This window comes from Anabrus simplex, chromosome 14 (assembly GCF_040414725.1).
Source record: "Anabrus simplex isolate iqAnaSimp1 chromosome 14, ASM4041472v1, whole genome shotgun sequence".
In the NCBI taxonomy this organism is placed as follows: Eukaryota; Metazoa; Arthropoda; class Insecta; order Orthoptera; family Tettigoniidae; genus Anabrus; species Anabrus simplex.
The window spans coordinates 24,781,373-24,803,868 of record NC_090278.1 but is presented as its reverse complement, the minus strand read 5'-3'; the positions used below and the strand labels follow the sequence as shown (position 1 = coordinate 24,803,868).

The window sequence follows — 22,496 nt, the reverse complement described above, 5'->3', positions numbered from 1 at the left end:
CTTATCATTTTGCAACAGTAAATACGAGGCATGATTTTTAAGTAAGGGTCATTTGAAAATAGGCCGACCCCGTGGTGTAGGGGTAGCCTGCTTGCCTCTTACCCGGAGGCCCCAGGTTCGATTCCCGGCCAGGCCAGGGATTTTTATCTGGACCTGAGGGCTGGTTTGAGGTCCACTCAGCCTGCGTGATTAGAATTGAGGAGCTATTTGACGGTGAGATAGCGGCCCCGGTCTAGAAAGCCAAGAACGGCCGAGAGGATTCGTCGTGTTGACCACACGACACCTCATAATCTGCAGGCCTTCAAGCTGAGCAGTGGTCGCTTCGTAGTCAAAGGCCCTTCCAGGGCTGTAGTTCCATGGGGTTTTTATTTGAAAATAACTACACAACAAAAGATGTTTTTCAAACACCACATTTATTTGCAGATTCTACATACTTTACTCTATTTTTCAACATAGCCGCCAAGTTTGCTTAAACACTTATCATACCTTACAACTAAGTTTCGAATATCCCCTTCATAGATACTTGCCGCCTGCTCCGATAACCAAGAGTTTATCTTGCACTGTAACAGAGTCTGTTTGGCCGTCACCTTTACAGGCGAATGTGTATGTCTCCATTCCATGCTCTGTTGCTTCGATTTGGGCGTGATATGCGAAACCCACGTTTCGTCTCCCGTTACGATCTGATTCCACATGTCATCACCTTTATTGGCATAACAAGTCAAAAACGTTGTCGAATGAATTTCTCTTGATGTTTCAGCAAAATAGATTCCATCTTTCTCGGCAGTTTAACTTTAAGAATGGTTATGCTTTACATCGCACATTTCCCTGTGGCGTTGGGAAGAAGCTTCTTGATGTGGAGTCTACAGCCTATATCAATCTTTTGTTTTTGCATCTGTCCTCATGAATCTTCACTTCAACTGAAGCCACCAAATTGTCTGTGATCAGAGATGGGTGACGGAAGCGGGCCTCATCGTGGACGTTGCCACGGCCATCTTTGAATTCTCGTACCCGCTTACGCACTTTGCCTTCACTCATAACATTAGCACCGTACACTTTGCAAATCTGTCGGTGAATGTCTGCAACAGACAGGTTCCTTGCCGACACTGACCGAACTTGGCATGCGAGTCGATAATCTTGAACGTTTGAGCAAGCACAGAACAGAACCGTACGGGTTAGCAACAGAGCTGCCGCTGAGCGCTGTTGTTCCCGAGGCATGCTGGCACACGACGTGCGCGCGAACTACTAGTGTCTACAACAAAACGGCCCTTACTTAAAAAACACGCCTTGTAGCACTGTAAATAGGTATAATCTGTTTCTGAAGTTTATTGATGAGGCAATGCCGATATCCTACAAACATCCTGCATGCCTGTGCACATTCCATAATTTGCTTACTCTGCCAGTACACCACAAAAACATAGTGGACGTATCAAAATGCAATACACCTTTATTATTCATTGTGATATGTGTTTTACTTCTATCCAGCTTCAGATATTTCATGCAGTACTGTTACTGATAATGAATTTTTCTTGATGTTTCAGCAAAATAGATTCCATCTTTCTCGGCAGTTTTACTTTAAGAATGGTTATGCTTTACCTCGCACATTTCCCTGTGGCGTTGGGGAGAAGCTTCTTGATGTGGAGTCTACAGCCTACATCAAAGGAGGTGTTCCTCTCAGGTATATATGTGTTCTCAACAGGAACTAGGTTAATTAAAAAGAATAGGGAGGTCAGTCAAATTACAGGCCTACATATGATTGACCCAGTGGTATTGAATGCATAGTCACGATTGTGACGAGGTTGCAGTATGATATACTAACAATTTGTTGGTTGTTTTGATCCACCTTTTCAATACAATTTACAGTTTGTGTTGCTAAGTTGTAATGTTACAACACTAATTTACCGGGACATATTTCGCTTTTATTCACAAGCATCATCAGCCTATACAATTGCCTCAAGGTTTGTCATATTTGGATTGTTGTTACAAATTTCATTACATTGAATGTAAATCTAATTTCAGTGATAACAATATTTAAAACATAAGAATAATATACATGTTAAAAATTATGACAATATGATTTGCAATCTTAAAATGGAGTAAATCTTAATTCTAAAACACATTGACGTCCAAAACACAGTTTTTACAATTTGAAAATTTGGCTAAAAATTGTTTGCAATGTTAAAATAAAATTGATTCAACTATAATTTGGCATTAAAATTTGAGTCATAAATATAAATATTGGATGTTAATATATAGGAGCCATAGTTTCTGAAGTGCATTGGTTTCTAAAATAGTAACATTTCAGTATTGAGAATTTTAGTTAAGAATTGTGCTCTCTAAATAATGTTATTTAAAAAGACTGTAATTTTGCATCATGCGTGATTGGAGTCATGATGATAATCTAGAATTGAAGTCTTGGGTTCGTTGGAAAATGGCTTCTAGATTTGATGAGGCTTGCTGCTCCAGTTTGTGGTTCTACTCCTTGTGTTAACACAACAGACAATAGTCACAGTAACGCAATACGGTCCACAAGATTCTGTAGCAGCAGACAAAGGGTTCTTCCATTCTATAAATCGAAAGAAACATAATCAGATACTCAAAATTTGGATTGAAGCCCCTTTTAACCATAACTTACATCAAAACAATCAACTTCCAACGGAGAGTCTGGTCGCTACAAACAAGAATTAAATATGTCAATACTTCCTCTGATCAAATTGCCAAACTGGAGCAGCAAGCCTCATCAAATCTAGAAGCCATTTTCCAATGAACCCAAGAGTTCAATTCTAGATTATCATCATGACTCCAATCACGCATGATGCAAAATTACAGTCTTTTTAAATAACATTATTTAGAGAGCACAATTCTTAACTAAAATTCTCAATACTGAAATGTTACTATTTTAGAAACCAATGCACTTCAGAAACTATGGCTCCTATATATTAACATCCAATATTTATATTTATGACTCAAATTTTAATGCCAAATTATAAAGCAAAGCAAAAGCAAAGTCACCTCCGTACAGGCCATGAAGGCCCTTGGAGGAGTGGAAGGTAAAGGCCTCCACCATTGTTAACCTCGGCACGTGATAGGGTAGAGTGGTTAGCTCTACGCCCGGCCGCCTTTGCCCCCAGGAATTAACCTGGTACTCATTTTTGTTGTAGGCTGAGTGAACCTCAGGGCCATATGCACCTCCGGAAGTGGAAATCTCGTTTCTTAAATTTTACGACTTCCTGACGGGGATTCGAACCCATGTCCTTCTGGGCGAACCGAGCATGCCTTTACCGCCTCGGCCAGGCAGCCCCTAATGCCAAATTATAGTTGAATCAATTTTATTTTAACATTGCAAACAATTTTTAGCCAAATTTTCAAATTGTAAAAACTGTGTTTTGGACGTCAATGTGTTTTAGAATTAAGATTTACTCCATTTTAAGATTGCAAATCATATTGTCATAATTTTTAACATGTATATTATTCTTATGTTTTAAATATTGTTATCACTGAAATTAGATTTACATTCAATGTAATGAAATTTGTAACAACAATCCAAATGTGACAAACCTTGAGGCAATTGTATAGGCTGATGATGCTTGTGAATAAAAGCGAAACATGTCCCGGTAAATTAGTGTTGTAACATTACAACTTAGCAACACAAACTGTAAATTGTATTGAAAAGGTGGATCAAAACAACCAACAAATTGTTAGTATATCATAGCATAGTTCAATACGGGTCTAATAATGAGATTAGTTACATGTAAAGAGGTTGCAGTATGCGAGAGGAGGCCCTACTCCCTGAGAAAATAAACAATACTATGACCACCATGGACATCATCATCACATTTCAATTTTTTTACAAGTTGCTTTACGTTGCACCAACAGAGATAGGTCTTATGACGACGATGGGATAGGTAAGGGCTAGGAGGTGGGAAGGAAGTGGCCATGCCTTAATTAAGGTACAACCCCAGCATTTTCCTGGTGTGGGAATGGAAAACCAAGGAAATCCATCTTGAGGGATGCTGATGGTGGGGTTCGAACCCACTATCTCCCGAATGCAAGCTCTCAGCTGTGCGCCCCTAACCTCACGGCCATCTTGCTCGGTCACATTTCAGATACCTGGATACTAAGTCATATAAGAATGGTATTGATGGGGGGACCATGATTGTTAGAGCTTGAAATCTGTATGGTGTGACACCACGCTTAGGCCAGTTCGAGTCCTGTTTTCGAAAGAATTTTCACCATCAGAATGTTGGCGAGCAGTGTAGGAGATGTACTGGTATACAATTTCTAATCACTAGAAAGCATGCAAAAAGCCTGGATTAAATTCCAAATTTCTCTACAGTGTGAGGGCAAATGATGCTGTTGATGGTGATTCGACCACCTGATGGGGACGTAAAGACTTGATCAGACCCCTTGGTGCTATTTGACAGGAGAAGGCTATGTCCCAGGTTTCACCCTCTCCCTTCCTCATTATCATCATATCACATCAAGATGCGCAGGTTGCCCATGGGAATCAAATAGAAAGACCAGCACCAGGTGAGCCGAACATGTCCTCGGACACTCCCAGCACTAAAAGCCATACGATAAATATAGAAATAAATAGTCTTTTACCATTCGAGTTCGTACTCCTTCCTTCTTATCCTATAAGTTACTTCCCACATAAAGAGTGAATGAGCCCTCGATGAATGTTGAAGCCCACCCCCCTGATGGAGCTGTGAAGCAGAAATAAGTTAGTCAGGTTAGTCAGGCAGTGAGAAGAAACGGATGTAGAAGAACAGGGATTAATGTTGAAGACGTGGAGATTGTCCTTGTTCATGTCTCCTCTTCCTGCACTGGACTATATTTATCCTCTTTTTAGCTGTTGTACCCATGCTTTGCTATGGAATTCTATATTGTATACAGAATTCTAGATGAAGTCATGAACATGTTGTGAATAAGATTTTATTAAATTGCATAATACCACTTCATTCATTTCATCTCATTAATTCCTGTGATGAGAGTGATGTCAGGAAGTGCATCTGATCGTAAATACTTGCTACGAAGATTCATCTTGCTACATACCCGAGTTGAACATACATAGATTGATGGGAGAAATATAGGATATGAAGAAAGCTAGGTAAAGACAGGAAAAGGGGAGAGACATGAAGATCTATCAAGATGGCCACTCAATATGTGCTGAAGTCTGCCTCCTCACAAAGCTGGGTGGCAGAAATCAGCTCCTCAGGGGCTGAGAAAGAAAGGATGCTGAGAAACTGGCATTGATGAGCAGAGAGCCTATCTATGTGGTCCATGTTCTTTTTGGTTTTCATTCTTGTCCTTATATCCTCTTTCTGTTGCTCTCTTCTCCCCACTTTCCCTCTTCCTGTCTCTCTATATGTGCTCCTTGTGTGTTCCTTTCCACTACATACAGTGCACATGTGGGACCCACATCACCAGCAGACAAAAAGAAAGAGAAAACTCTGTATGAATGTTCTTCTCTTAGTACAACATTTTTGAGTTATCGTTCCAGTTCTTTTGCAGTAATGATAGATATGCTTATTATTACAGGACCTACTAAAAATGTCTGCCTGTGACTCAAATGTAAGTATGCAATTGCGTTTTGTAGAATCCCTCACTCTTTGAAAAGTACCTGGTGTCAAGAGATTTATTGGAATTTATCCTTCATTCACTTGTATCTTCTTCAGTGTGCTCCAAAACACACCCTTCAAGGGCAGCAGTTCAACACTAACCTGCCTATCACAGTCTTTCACTTGCTTTTGATATTATGCTATGACTCACAGTCATCTGTGTAATCGCTGATATGTTTTATTGTCTGGAAGATGCCTGTTAGGAAAACGTTCCTCATACAGAGAGAGACACCTAACTTCTGTTGCAAATGTGTTATTTTCTGATTTAAATAATCCATCTTGTCATATCTGGCACACAGTATCATACCAACCGCTATTGTTAAGCATGCGTAGCCAACTGTTCATTTGATATGAAGTATGGTGTTTAGTGTCCTCCCCAAAAATTTTCATCAGCTGGGTGACAGGACTGAGTAGCTGCGCGGTAGGAATGAGTAGCTGGGCAGCAGGAATGAGTAGCTGGGCAGATGGAATGAGTAGCTGAATGGCAGGAATGAGTAGCTGGGCAGCAGGAATGAGTAGTTGGGCGGCAGGAAAGAGTAGCTGGGTGGCAGGAATGAGTAGAAGGGTGGCAGAAATGAGTAGCCATGTGGCAGGAATGAGTAGCCAAGCAACAGGGATGAGTAGCTGGGTGGCAGCAGGAGGAATGAGTAGCCAGGCAACAGGAATTAGTAGCTTGGCAGCAGGAATGAGTAGCCAACTGGCAGGAATGAGTAGCTGAGCAGCAGGAATGAGTAGCTGGGTAGCAGGAATGAGTAGCCGGGCAGCAGGAATGAGTAGCCGGGTGGCAGAAATGAGTAGCCGTATGGCAGGAACGAGTAGCCAAGCAACAGGGATGAGTAGCTGGGTGGCAGCAGGAGGAATGAGTAGCCGAGCAGCAGGAATGAGTAGGTAGGTAGCAGTGGCATGAATGAGTAGCCAGGTGGCAGGAATGAGTAGCTGGGTGGGAGCGGCAGGAATGAGTAGCCAGGCAACAGGAATTAGTAGCTTGACGGCAGGAATGAGTAGCCAACCAGCAGGAATGAGTAGCCGAGCAGCAGGAATTAGTAGCTTGGCGGCAGGAATGAGTAGCTGGGCAGCAGGAATGAATAGCTGGGTGGTAGGAATGAGTAACTGAGTGGCAGGAATGAGTGGCTGGGGAGCAGGAATGAGTAGCTGGGTGGCAGGAATGAGTAGCCGAGCAGCAGGGATGAGTGGCTGGGGAGCAGGAATGAGTAGCTGGGTGGCAGGAATGAGTAGCCGAGCAGCAGGGATGAGTGGCTGAACAGCAGGGATGAGTAGCTAGACAGCAGGAATGAGTAGCTGGACAGCAGTAATGAGTAGCTGGACAGCAGGAATGAGTAGCTGGGTGGCAGAAATGAGTAGCTGGGCAGCAGGAATGAGTAGCTGGACAGCAGGAATGAGTAGCTGGGTGGCAGAAATGAGTAGCTGGACAGCAGGAATGAGTAGCTGGGTGGCAAGAATGAGTAGCTGGGCAGCAGGAATGAGTAGCTGGGTGGCAGGAATGAGTATCTGGGCAGCAGGAATGAGTAGCTGGGTGGCAGGAATGAGTAGCTGGGCAGCAGGAATGAGTAGCTGGGTGGCAGGAATGAGTATCTGGGCAGCAGGAATGAGTAGCTGGGTGGCAAGAATGAGTAGCTGGGCAGCAGGAGTGAGTAGCTGGGCAGCAGGAATGAGTAGCCAAGTCGCAGGAATGAGTAGCTGGGTGGCAGGAATGAGTAGCTGGGCAGCAAGAATGAGTATCTAGGTAGCAGGAATGAGTAGCTGGGCAGCAGGAGTGAGTATCTAGGCAGCAAGAATGAGTATCTAGGCAGCAGGAATGAGTAGCTGGGTGGCAGGAGTGAGTAGCTAGGCAGCAGGACTGAGTAGCCAAGTGGCAGGAATGAGTAGCTAGGTGGCAGGAATGAGTAGCTGGGCAGCAGGAATGAGTAGCCGAGTGGCAGGAATGAGTAGCTGGGTGGCAGGAATGAGTAGCTGAGCAGCAGGAATGAGTAGCTGAGTGGCAGGAATGAGTAGATGGATGGAAGGAATGAGTAGTTGGACAGCAGGAATGAGTAGGTGAGTGGCAGGAAAGAGTGGCTGGGCAGCAGGAATGAGTAGCTGGGCAGCAGGAATGAGTAGCTGGGTGGCAGGAATGAGTATCTGGGCAGCAGGAATGAGTAGCTGGGCAGCAGGAATGAGTAGCTGGGTGGCAGGAATGAGTAGCTGGGCAGCAGGAGTGATTATCCGGGTGGCAGGAATAAACAGCCAAGTTTTGGGAATGAGTAGCCGAGCTACAGGAATGAATAGACGAGGGGCAGGAATGAGTAGCTGGGCAGCAGGAATGAGTAGCCAAGTGGCAGGAATGAGTAGCCAAGTGGCAGAAATCAGTAGCCGAGCAGAGTGTACTACATATAAAATTTCAATTTGTCCTCTTCAGGGCATTAACAGTAATATCAGACAGAAAAACTAACTGCAAAATTGAACTATTTTAGAGTTATCACAAAAAAAGACATACTTGTGTATTTTGAACTTCTAGTGTTTGTTCATACCACTCTCTTGCTGTGGAGTGTCATACAGGTTTGTGACAGCCCGCAGAATTGAGTACTCACATGGGATGCACTGCTAATCCAGACAACCCTCATGTACGACACTACGTGATAGTCAGGCTAAACATTTTAACTCTGCTATAATTGATGCAGTTATGCTGATAATAATAAAGATTTATCATTTAAATAAACAGATTGAAAGTACAGTAAAACCTTGATTATCCATCCCTCAATTGACTGTTCTGTGGATTATCCGTGGCCAAAAATCTCAATTTTTTTAAAAGCAATGCACAGTCACTCCAAAACTGAATGAGCGTGCTCTTGATGTCAATAATAATGTTATTGGTTTTGCGTCGCACTAACCACTTTGATGGTTTTCTGAGATGCCGAGGTGCCAAAATTTTGTGTCGCAGGAGTCTTTTATGTGCCAGTAAATCTAATGACACGAGGCTGACATATTTGAGCACCTTCAAATACCACCGGACTTAACTTTTAACTGTTACGAAAGAAGAGGGATGCTATTCAAATTCAACAGTCACAAACTTTATTATCCATTCCATCGTTGACGAATAATGTACTGTAATGTGCCCTCTCCCAGCCCACGGTGCGTAGAGTATGGTATGCTGGTCATTTCTACTTCAGAATGATACCTACAACTTATTTGGTAGCGTGCAACATCTCCGAGTACCGTACGTAGATCTTTCATATTGTTCTCTGTCAAGGTTAAATGTTTTCACCACAGGCTACTGCATCGTAAATATTTCACAATGCACGGGAGTCGGAAACCAGCCTAGTGGTCCGTCATAGTCAACCTCCGCTATTAGTAGACAAGTAGGCTACATTCTGTACTGTAGTGCAAAGTAAGGAAATGTGAGAGTGACTGATAAAGTTGAACATTTATTTTCCGTTCTAACAGCCGAGAAATGTTGAGATCAAAATTTGCAGTAAAAAGAAAGCGTGTAGTTTTCACCATACAAAATTAAGTTAATATAATTGAACGGTTAAAGAAAGGTGAACTAGTCTCAAATTTAGCATCAGAATTCAGTGTGGGTGTGACAACAGTGCAGGACCTAATGAAGAATAAAGTGTTACAGTTTGCGGTGAGTTCTGACAGTTTGCATAGACTTGCTAAAAGAAAAACAATGAAAACATCATCTTTAAAAGAACTGGATGGTGCGTTATTCATGTGGTTTCAGCAAAAGAGATGTGAAGGTGTACCTATTAGTGGTCTTATGATAACAAGGCAGGCACAAATTTTTCAAGAAAAGATGGGGCTCTCAGGGTCCTCACCAGCGTCCAATAGTTGGCTACAGAGAAAGGAGAAAAACTGAGTGGTGACAGCAGTGCAGCAGAAAACTTAAGTTACGAGTTTAAGTGCATAATTGAGAGATACAATTTTGTTCCAAGTCAAGTGTACAATGCTGATGAAACTAGACTTTATTGGGAGTGCTTACCCTGTAAAACACTATCAGCTGCTGAAGAGAAATCACCTCCTGGACACAAATCTAATAAAGAGTGCGTTACCATGTTGTGCTGTGCGAACGCTAATGGCGACCATAAATTAAAATTGGCTGTTATTGGTAAAACAAAAAAATCTGCGTTCTTTCAAAGGAACAGTGATGAAATATTTCCCATTAGATTATTGTCATAACAAATCTGCATGGATGACATGCAATATTTTCAGGACTTGGTTCCATAGTAAGTTTGTTCCGTGGGTTCGAGATTTCTTGGCGTCCAAAGTTGAAATCAGAGGATGGAAATATTTTTGTTTCCTATTTGCCACCTAATATAACTTGATTAATTCAGCCGATGGACCATCGCCATCGCAACATTTAAGGTGCATTATAAGCGGGAATTGCTAGGCCTCCTACTTTCCGAAGAAACGTTGATTGTTGAGTTCTGCAAAAATCTCAATCTTAAAGGAGCGCTTTATCTTGCCCAGAAATCATGGGATCTAATAACCGCTCAGAACATCATTCGATCGTAGAGAAAATTGTATGTTGTTGTTGAAGAGCTCGCCGATGATTTTCATGGATTCACTGATGAAGATGCTATTTGCTTTACGTCGCACTGACAGAGATATGTCTTATGGCGACGATGGAATAGGAAAGGCCTGGGAAGTGGAAGGAAGCGGCCGTAGCCTTAATTAAGGTTCAGCCCCAGCATTTGCCTGGTGTGAAAATGGGAAATCACGGAAAACCATTTTCAAGGCTGCCGACAGTGGAGCTCGAACCCACTATCTCCCGATTACTGGATACTGGCCGCACTTAAGCGACTGCAGCTATCGAGCTCGGTAAGACTGATGAAGATGAAAATGAGGGATGGATGATCAACGATATCCTGAAGACTATTAAAATTAACATTCATGTTGGAGAAGTGGATGAAAGTAACATTGAGGAGTGGCTTCATACTGATGATGTATTGCCTGGGCATCACATTTTAACTGATGATGAAATAGTAAATAAAAGCGAAAACGGGAACTTGGCAGTCATCTGCAAAATGATGAGTGAAAGTGAGGGGGAAGAAGAAGAAGAAGAGTGTTTCACAAACAATCATGTACCACTTCAGACCGTACTGGAGTAAGCTGAAACATTCATGGAATTCTTGGAGCAAGAGGACGATACAGATTTTTTCATGCTATGCTTAGTTGTTTTATGTTGCACCGACACAGATAGGTCTTACGGCGATGATGGGACAGGAAAGGGCTAGGAATGGGAAGGAAGCGGCCGTGGCCTTATTTAAGGTACAGCCCCAGCATTTGCCTGGTGTGAAAATGGGAAACGACGGAAAACCATTTTCAGGGCTGCCGACAGTGGGGTTCGAACCTACTATCTCCCGAATACTGGATACTGGCCGCACTTAAGCGACTGCAGCTATCGAGCTCAGTACAGATTTTTTCAGAATGGACATAGAGAAGAAAATAAGTTGTAGGAGAGTGCAAAAAGAAAAGTAACAGATTTTTTTAAAGCAGCTGAATGACAGCAGGTAAATTAATTATTTATGATCCGCTGGTAATTTAGATTTATGAATATTTAGTATGATTTGTTGTAGCTTTGACTACATTTTGGTTTTAAAGAGGGTTTAATGCACTGCATTTTAGGGTTATATGGTATGTATTTGTGTACTTTAAAGTCCTTTAAAATTAGTAGTATGGATTATCCAGGGTTTTTTTATTAACCGTTCACCCCTTCCTGTGCATTAGAAAGGATAATTGAGGTTTTACTGTATTTACATTTTAATTTGGACCACCCATTGACTCCTAATACATATTAATATTATATAACTTGCGCATATCTAGGTTATATTACCCGGACAGTCTATAAAAATGGCAGGGCAGTGGCACCCATTGAAAAGGTCCTAGGGAGAACACTAGTGTAGCGAATGTGTACAGATGGCAGCTGAAACCCAAAGAATGCTTGTCTGTGTGCCTCCGCCTTACAGCAAACCTCACAAAGGTCCAGCAGTAGGAGTGCCTAACGATAACTCAGAAATGAGGTACAACAGGACTCATGTTCGAACAGAGTTTTCTCTTTGTTTCTGTGTCTTCTGACTGCTGGTGAAGTGGATCCCTCACATCACAAAACACTCTGTATATATTCCTTAGTTAGTTGTATTGCAATCCCCAAATGAACAAAATATTTAAATGTGCTTGTTTTCCTCTTAGTGTAGTGTCTTAATCATTAGCAAAAACAGTGTAAATCCATCTAGTTACTTTTAGGTATTATAGTAATCTAAAGTATTTTGTTTGTATTCCTCAGCTTTGACCCAGCGCTCACATATGGCCGCACTAAGGAGAGACCCCTACCCATTTTCGTTCCACATTATGTCAGCTACTCTGGAAAGTGCCTTACTTTCAACGCCTTCTTCAAACAGTCCGTCTTCGAGTCACCTACCGAGCATTACAGAGTACGGAAAGTGAACATCATGTACTATCTGGAAGATGACACCATTTGCGTCATGGAAACTCCTGTTGAGGTCAGTATTTTACAAACATAATATCAACTAAGGAGGAGATGTGGAAGATCATTTCAGAGCTCAAATGTAGCAGAGTGGCGGGCAAAAATGGCATCATCGCGGAGTAGACAAGAAGTTAATCCAAAGTATTCACAAGATCATATGCGAGATCTGAGTTTACCAAGTGATTGGACCTCAGCCATCATCCACCTACTTCACAAAAAGAGAGACAAGTCTGACCTTAACAACTACAGAGGGATCTCCCTCCTGGATTGGAATGGCGTATGGCTTTTAGTGCCGGGAGTGTCCGGGGACATGTTCGGCTCGCCAGGTGCAGGTCTTTAGAATTGACTCCCGTAGGCGACCTGTGCATCATGATGAGGATGAAATGATGATGAAGACGACACATACACCCAGCCCCCTTGCCAGCAAAATTAACCAATTATGGTTAAAAGTGCCGACCCCACCGGGAATCAAACCCGGGACCTCTGTGACCAAAGGCCAGCACGCTAACCATTTAGCCATGAAGCTGGACATCTCCCTCCTATCAGTGACCCACAAGATCTTCTCTAAGGCACTGCTCATGAGAGTAGTGGCTCAACTGGACTCCTGTATAGGAGAATATCAAGCTGAGTTCAGGAAATCAAGGTCATGCATGGAACAGATCCTGAACCTCAAATCCATCCTCACTTACAAGAACCCAAGTGCCTCATGCTACTAGCAACCTTTGTCAACTTCCGGAAGGAATATAACTCGGTATAGGCAGTCTCTCTTCCAGACACTCTGTGAACTGGGACTAAATTACAAGACCTTGAAAGTAACCCTAACCAACACCAAACCCAAAGTTAAATTCAGGGGGAACTATCAAATAGCTTTGAGATCAGAACAGGTGCTAACAGAGGGTTGGCTTATCCCCAGTCCTCTTCAAGTGCCTACTGGAGACTGAAATGAATGAACAAACACAATAACAGTAAGGCTATGGGTTGAGAATCGGCTACAGAAAAGACAAGCTAACAGATGACCTCATTCTCCTCACACCCAGTGTGGAAGAAGCTACACACCAACTTGCCTCCCTGAACCACATAGCAGCCAAAGCAGGTCTGAGGATTGCCATCAATGAAACAGTTCATCAGCAACATCAGAGATGCACCCAACTCAATCCCACTGGGGGACACAGTAATACAGTCGCAGACGAATAGATTTATAGAAGCAAACTGCCAGCTCCCGGTGATCAGTAATAACTCCTTCAAGTACATCAGACAGTGGGTAACCCCCAACATCAGCGAGGACCTGGGCATGAACACAAGGTTTACCAAGCTGGAGGGAGCCTACCACCTCCGCAAGAACATGTACAGATCTAAATCCCTCTTCCTTAATCTCAAACTCAGACACTACAGACCATCAGTACTGTATGCCTCAGAATACCTGAACATGATCAGAAAGAGAAACTCCGAAAACTGGAACTGAAGGGTGGAGAGATCCTGAAAAAATCATAGACCCCATCAAAGAGGGCTTGAATAAATACAGAATCGAGAACTCTACCAACAACAAAGGAGCATCATAACAGCTATGAGAACATTGTTGTTGTTGTTGTTCCAATGCTTGTCCTGTTTCTCTACGGGGTCAGGTATGAGGTGAGATGAATCTGTTGTGGTGGATTTTTTATGACCAGATGCCCTTCCTGACGTCAACCTCATCAGAGGAGTTAATGAGATGAAATGAATGACATGATATATGATAGTAGGGAGAGGGTGAAACCCAGTGCCAGCACACAGCCTACTCCTGTCAAATAGCACCAAGGGGTCTGCTCAAGGCTTAACGTCTCCATCCGACGGACGAATCACCTCAACAGCATCATATGCCCTCACTCCATATGAGCACTGTGAAGAGGTTTGGAATTTAATCCAGGCTTTTGGCACGCAATCTAGTGATTATAAATTGTATACCACCACCTCCCCTACCCTGCCGGCCAACATTCTGAGACTCAAACTGGCTAACCTTGGTATCAGACCGTTCAGACTTCAATGTCTTAACGATCATGGCCACCAGGCGGGCTACAGCAGCTATGAGAACAAGGTGACTAATATTCTACAGTCAGATAGTCAGGATGGACAATCAGAGACTTGCCTGAAGAGTCTAATGCCAAGTGCACAATACTAGTTAGAAAAGACCTAGAATGCTAGAAATCAACCCCAGTGAGATCTACAATACAGATAGTTACAGTGATCAGAACAACAGACTCTCTCCCATCACTAACAACTAAAACAATGTGTTGTGGAATAGAGGTGAAATGGACACAGGAACAGAAAGACATTCACAGTGTGTGGATGAGAGAGTACTGAGCTAAGAAGAAAGCCCTCCAAAATTAACAGTCACACGGTCCATAGTCGGTGTAAACGAGCAAATTGTCTTCCTGTCTGTACTTTTGAATATTGACTGATATTTGGTTCATATGCCAGATAGGACAATTAACAACCTACATCAGGTTCCGGTTAATTTTGATCTGTTTGTCTGTTACAGCATCACAGGAAATGAATATGTGGAATTTCATGAAACTTGGTTAATATTAGGTAAAAGGCAAGTAGGATCTTAGTTATACACTGTTCAAAATTATTCAGCAGCAGGGCTTTGGCAGGGGGAGGGGGCTGAAATATAAAAATTAATGTGTCTTTGATTGGTTTTGCAGGTAAGCTTCTCAAAATGTAAAGATTGCTAATAGACTTTTCCACCTAGCCAATACAAATACAATGTACTTGCAATGTTTTTAAATTGCAAAAATCATCATTTCATTTAGTAGGACATGTTTTGGTCCATTGGGCCATTCTCAACTACATTATACATTAAATTAAATTAACTGCACCACTTTTTCTAAAAACAAATAGAATATTACATCAGAAGACCACATTCTTACATGATAAAAAATTTGTACACAGTATAGTACATTAAAATGTTCTGTTTAACTAGAAGCTCCTAGAGAATCAGATCATAATGTTATGCACTGAAAAATAGAATCTTCACAATCACCACCATCTTCGAACTCTAATAGTGTTTGTATTAAGAGAGAATGGTTGCCTGGTTGTACTTGTTCTTAAAACAATAATCACTCCTTCTCTGACAATATTAGGTTTGTTTCCTTTTCACACACTTCATAGCCCTTTCCCTTTTTTTTTTTTTTTTTTTTCCTGGATCTAAGGACACACTGATTCTGCTGGAAATGAAAAGGCAGACTTTGTTACAAAACCAGCCTCCTCATAACAAATCACTCCAAAGATATTGTACCAGGAATGCCTACAGTCTGGCACATTATATTTTTAATTCGTAATTTATTTACGATATGATAGCTCTAACGTTAAAAATTAAATAATTGAAAAAGAGGTTCAATCTATTCAATACATAAGAGAAAGAAATGTAGTGATTACATTCTTATTTAATAGTAATTAGAAATGGGACCAGTTTCGACCCTAGTCCAGGTCATCGTCAGCCGTTCAAAACATAAAAAACATGAAAAAACAATGCATATGAAAAAGAAAAAGATTAAGTGAACTCTGGATCGGTATAAGATGAAATATAAATTGAGGTAGAAATTGTGAGTCACTTAAAAGAAAACAGTACGTAATATTATGAATGGTAGTACGGCACATGCAATGATAGGTAAAGTCTCACAATGTTTATGAATAGTGGAGAACGGTCAAATGGGTCAGTTTTTACACTCTGTCAGGTACAAAGTCACAACATTATCGAACAACATATGAGGATCCATAAATATGTTGAAGTCGCAGACGAATAGATTTATAGAAGCAAACTGCCAGCTCCCGGTGATCAGCGCAACACTTTCAAGGTCATGCGCTGTGGTCTCGAATGTCAAAGTAGAATGGAGAATATCCTGAAGATCCAGTATTTGCCTCAGTTGCGGGAAGTTAAGTACGTATATATAGAAATATACAACGCAATTCAGTATAATTGAATGAGTAATTGTGCTCCTGCTGAGTTCTTGGAAAACAGTTGACTTGAAAAAACAATTGTAAAGAGAAAAAAATATAGTAAAAAGCGCAATATGGGAAAACAAATGAAAACATATATGCACAGTGCGCTATTTTTTAAATTGAAAAAATTTAGGTCATGATTGAAGTAGTCGAAGTTGGCGCAAGACAAGAGTTAAAATTTGAATGAGGAGAACCGAAATGAAGGTAGGTGGTGTTTTATATATATATTTTTTATAAAAGGTAGAATAAATTAACAGAGGAAGAGTGATAGTGAAATAAGAGAAGAATAAAAGAAATATATATATATAAAAGACCACCTACCTTCATTTCGGTTCTCCTCATTCAAATTTTAACTCTTGTCTTGCACCAACTTCGACTACTTCAATCATGACCTAAATTTTTTCAGTTTAAAAAATAGCGCACTGTGCATATATGTTTTCATTTGTTTTCCCATATTGCGCTTTTTACTATATTTTTTTCTCTTTACAATTGTTTTTTTCAAGTCAACTGTTTTCCAAGAACTCAGCAGGAGCACAATTACTCATTCAATTATACTGAATTGCGTTGTATATTTCTATATATACGTACTTAACTTCCCACAACCGAGGCAAATACTGGATCTTCAGGATATTCTGCATTCTACTTTGGCGTTCGAGACCACAGCGCATGACCTTGAAAGTGCTGCGCTGATCACCGGGAGCTGGCAGTTTGCTTCTATAAATCTATTCGTCTGCGACTTCAACATATTTATGGATCTTCATATGTTGTTCAATAATGTTGTGACTTTGTACCTGACAGAGTGTAAAAACTGACCCATTTGACCGTTCTCCACTATTCATAAACATTGTGAGACTTTAACCTATCATTGCGTGTGCCGTACTACCATTCATATTATTACGTACTGTTTTCTTTTAAGTGACTCACAATTTCTACCTCAATTTATATTTCATCTTATACCGATCCAGAGTTCACTTAATCTTTTTCTTTTTCATATGCATTGTTTTTTCATGTTTTTTATGTTTTGAACGGCTGACGATGACCTGGACTAGGGTCGAAACTGGTCCCATTTCTAATTACTATTAAATAAGAATGTAATCACTACATTTCTTTCTCTTATGAATTGAATAGGTTGAACCTCTTTTTCAATTATTTAATTTTTAACGTTAATACTTTCAATACGGAACAATGAAATTTTTATCTTTAAATGATAGCTCTATCATTTGGATTCAGCGTGCGAAGCGAACATTCAAGACCCAGCTGCAAGGTATGGGAGTGAGAGAGACAGTACTACGTCACAGGCGGAGAACCGGCCGGATGACGTAATCGCCACGTGCTGCCGACACCCGTCTAGAAGTTTCTGGAACACTTTTGATATCTACTAAATGCCGTTAGCTATGAAATAATGAAGCTCATATTTTAAAAGTAACGTAGCCAAAATTTGAAGAAAATCCACCTACTGGTCTCAAAGATATTAAGGTGGAAAAGAAACAGATTTTTTCGCTTGAAGCAGAGAGCCAGCTCTGCCTTGAGGAGTAAAAGCAGCTGCAATCCAGAACTCGACCATGTCAGATGGTACTGTCATCGTGACGCGTTACACAAAGTTGTTCGTCAAAGTTATGAGATTTCTGCCATGCTAAAAGACTTAGAAAAATCCAGCGTGTACTAAGACGATACTTAAAAATTTTCTACTGCTTGTAACTTGTAAAAATCTGGCATGTATTAAGTTGAACTCTGTTATTCTCAATAACTTATAAAATGTATACAGTGTTACGGTCTTTGAAACTCCGACATGTATTAAGTGGAACTATGTTATTCTTTGTAACTTGTAAAATTTCGGCAGTGTTACGGACTTGGAAATATACTGCATGTGCTAATTCAAACTCTATTATTGTCGGTGCATCTCCGAACTTGGTAAAATTTTTGCGTGTGTTTAACATTGAACTGTGACTTCTCATAACTTAGAGTATTTCGAGAATTAGGAACTCAGAAATTATTGTACCGAGTGAGGACAATTTTCTGAAATATGACTTGTTTTTTTTTAACTATAATAGCAAACAACTGAGTAAACCTTAAGGACATTTTATGTCATTTTTATGAAATAGTGACCCTAGTGAAACTAAATAACATTGAAAATTGGTGATAGCTAGAGACAGTTAAACGCATCATGTGTGTGTAGGACATGGACCGAACTTACACTCAACATTCCAATAAGCTTCGAACTTTAAGTTTCGTTTCTAACCCAGTATAACGTGTTCTGAATGCCAATAACATTGTGTCCTTGTGTAAATAGCCTGAATTATATGAACTGTGTTTCAAAACTCATATTACTTAAGAAGTGTGTTTATTTAAAAACTGTGGAAACTTCGAACTGTGACAGGTGTTTCAAAAATCAAAAATTCTTCAGACTGTGTTTTAATTCATTTAAAAGCCATAGCCATTTCTAATAGTGATCATTACTTTGAAGTTATATAACGGACTGTGATTCAAAGTGCACATAACAGACTGTGATTCAAAATTCAAGTAATAGACGGTGATACTAAGTGCAATTATGGATGTTGCTTATCATTGACTTGCGAATATTCATCCCCCTGTGGGCAGGAGCAGTAGAATAACACCCACGGTATCCCCTGCCTGTCGTAAGAGGTGACTAAAAGGGGCCCCAGAAGCTCTGAAGTTTGGAGCGTGGGTTGGCAACCACAGGGCCCTTAGCTGAGTCCTGGCATTGCTTCCACTTACTTGTGCCAGGCTCCTCACTTTCATCTATCCTATCTGACTCACTTGGTCAACTCTTGTTCTTTTCTGACCCCGACGCTATTAGGTTTGCGAGGGCTAGGGAGTCTTTCATTTTCATGCCCTTCGTGGCCCTTTTCTTTCTTTGACTAATATTTTCATTTTTCGAAGTGTCAGATCCCTTCCATTTTTCCCTCTGATTAGTGTTATATAGAGGATGGTTGCCTTGTTGTACTTCCTCTTAAAACAATAATCACCACCAGCTTGCGAATATTCAATTAACCAGACAGTGCTATTTTCTAACACACATGATCAATTGTCAATTGAACTTTCTCGTGTGTCTACAACATTATACAACACCAGAAATCTTGACCGAGTGTTAAACCTCATATCAGGTTAACACCTGACTCGACGTGGGACATAGTACGTGGTACAACATTGGAGATGGTACGTGGTTCGACGAGGGATGTAATATGTGGTACAGCAAAGGAAATGGAATGTGGTACGACGTTGGTGATAGTATGTGGTTCGACATGGTGCTGACAACATCAATGGAGTTCCAGTTGCTGTTTGTGGAACCGCATTCACCAGTTCCAGCCTCCTAAAATCTCTCAGGTGATATGAGTGCATTTAGCATTTTAAACTGGTAAAAGCAAGTGATTACTTTAAAAACTATTTGTTGCACTAGACAGTTACTGACTTACTGAAGAGGCACTTTTATTATTTTCAAATCATTTAAAGTGCTACGTTAACCACAAATATTTATCTCATTACAAGTGCCAATTGAGTTTCCAGTGAAAATCAATTTTGAGTGAAAATTAATTTAATAATTTAAACAGACTTTAGGTGCTTCAAAATAATTTAATATTCAAATTATTTAAATATTACTGTGAAGTGTAAAACTTGGAAAAAGACTTTAGGCATTGATTTAGAAAGACTTTAGGTTTCATGTGAGAGTAATTTGTGAAAACAAGTGTTTATTACAGAACATTCTAAAGACTCATGAAACCACATTTAACTTACAAACTTCATGAAGAAATAAGCTTATTTTTCAACTTCGTTTATAGCAAAGAATTTTCAGAATTTCAATTTTGGTTGAATTACATGAAAGAATATATTTCCAAGTCATTTCTCAGTTTTAAATGCAAAATAAAAAAGAAGTTATTTATGCACCTAGACATTTGAATAAATTTTCATTTAGCAAAATTATATCTATTATTTCACTCTACGAACTCCTTTCTCTGTACTGGCTCCTAAGTATCGATCACTACCTGAGATGCTCTCATGCTCCTTATCCCAACAACTTTTCCTGGTACAATATGCTAAAGCTCAAATCAAAACATATCTAATAAGTCTCTGGAACAACATCTGGACTTCAAGTTCTAAGGGATCAGTCACATTTCCCAATGTATTCGGTTAAGTCCAATGCAAAACTTTAGTGGCCACGTTTCTCTCCTGCCATGGAAAGTTAAGTGCTACTTTTAATGTTTTAAAATGAATACTGCAGACAACTATCTGTACTTTTGTGGATCTTCCTAAACAGTGGACCATTTACTTACTGTTTGACTGAGCATGTTTGGAAGGATAAGATTTGATCTTGAGAGTTACCTGAACAGTCATCATGTTTTGTTGTAACATTTATTCAGAAAATCCTGGTGCTACAAACAGTTTCTAAAACTCATTCAACACATCTTCAGTAATTTTGTTTCCTAATTTTGCCAAGATTAATTACACTAGCCTGCAAAAAAAAAAAAAAAAAAAAAAAAAAAAAAAACCCTCTTTTTGTGTAGTAAAAACGAAAATAGGTGGGTTTTATGTATTTCTTAACGCAGAATTCGAGAAAAAAATTAGTTTTGGCGTATCACATCTGGTTTAGTGGCAATTTTACAAAATGTTAATTTGTTCTTACATAAAATTGTTGATACTTAGTATCGATTAAATTTGATATATTAATGTAAATTTAAGCTTGCAAAACGTCATCATATTTTGCATGCATTAAATACACATAAATGCTGCTTTGTAAGCAAGTAGATGGTTTGTATTATATTTTTAATGTATACTGAAATTCGTGAAACTGAAGCATAAAGCACCTATTTAGTTTCGGCTGTACAGTTGCTTTTAAATTAATATAATATTAATATTATATTATGTTAATTATCTGATCACATTAATATTAATTAATGTAACTGTACCTTAAAAATTACATGGATGAACATACGTAGTTTTGTTACTTACATTATGTGCAGGTTAGATTCACACCTCCGTCTTTTTCCGTTTTCTGTGGAATTGAAGTTCTTGAATGATCTCTAGAAGGGTAGTCTCGTGCAATCGACCAACAGTAATCGGCTATCATATTCACATCCCAACGTCCCTGATAGCGTCGTTCTGCATCTCTGAGACCCTGATGAAACCTTTCACCTTGTTCTTCACTGACAGCTTCTAAATTTGGAGGGAAATAATCCAGATGCGAAGCTAAGAAATGAAGCTTAAGGCTCACATTACAACCGAGCTCCTTAAACTTTACCAACATTTTCCTTACAATGTATTGATGGTCCTTAATGTTGCCAAGGAATTTAGTCACTACATCTTTGAATGCGTTCCATGCCTCTTTCTCAATTTTGGTCATTGTATCTGTGAAATTTTTATCCTTCCCCAGTTTACGAATCTGTGGTGCATCAAATACGCCTTCTTTGATTTTTGCATCTGATAATGAGGGAAATTTAGAGGATAAATATTGGAAGCATAGGCTACTTTTATCTAATGCCTTGACATACTCTTTCATCAATGCTAATTTGATGTGCAAGGGTGGAAGTAGAATTTTTTCACAGTCAATAAGACTTACATTCAAGACATTTTTGGATCCTGGTTGTAGTTGTTTCCTTTCTGGCCAGTTCACCGTATCCCAATGTTTATCCCATGTCCTGCTAACCCATTCGCATAGGAAACAGAGAAATTTTGTATAGCCTTTTTGTTGTCCCAGCAACAATCCAATGATCTCCAAATCACTGCAAATTTGCCACCCATGCTCATGATATTTAATATTTTCAAGCACCAACTTTAAGGTCTCGTATGTTCCAGACATTTTTGTGGAGTGTGCAAGGGGACGGATGCCAGAACATTTGTATTATAAAGCAAAATAGCCTTTAAACGTCTTTTGGAAGAGTCAATAAAAAAAACACCAGTTACTAGGATCATACTCTTTCTCCCCCAATTGATATAGAAAATTTGAAACATCCGTACAAAACACAAGTTCATCCTCTTGAGTGTAATACTTTCGGAATTCTTTGTCACGATTTCGGTGCCAGGAAGATGTAACACCGTGTGCCAACATATTCTTTTCGCACAATCTTGAACCAAGTAATTCACATTTTTCTTTGGTTAGCTCTAAGTCCCTTATCTGATCATTCAATTTGGATTGCGTGAATTTGTTTGAAGGTGTGTCATATTGATGTGGCTCGAAATCTATTTCTTCATCGTCAGATTGCAATGCAAACAATAACAAATCGAATCACATAATTGTATTCTAAAAAAAGTTGCGCGAGAACATCTCTCAACATTATATCTTACGAATTCATCCAGATACTAAAACACCGGATTGCGTCAAAACTAGACGTGATAGGAAAAAAATAGCATCATGTTCGGAATCACGGCAACGATTTCCATAAGAATTACATATTTTCTATTTT

General features: G+C 39.9%; 1 protein-coding gene across 1 annotated transcript in view; it reads left to right on the top strand.

Moving 5' to 3' along the window:
- The first annotated feature begins 10,468 nt into the window (after positions 1–10,468).
- The window catches only part of LOC136885390 (EF-hand domain-containing protein 1), a 71,435-nt gene continuing 59,407 nt past the window's right edge, over positions 10,469–22,496 (top strand). The window contains exons 1-2 of the mRNA XM_067157903.2: positions 10,469–10,722; positions 11,902–12,118. Of these exons, the coding sequence (XP_067014004.2) occupies positions 10,469–10,722; positions 11,902–12,118 (471 nt within the window). The remainder of the gene's footprint in view (positions 10,723–11,901; positions 12,119–22,496) is intronic.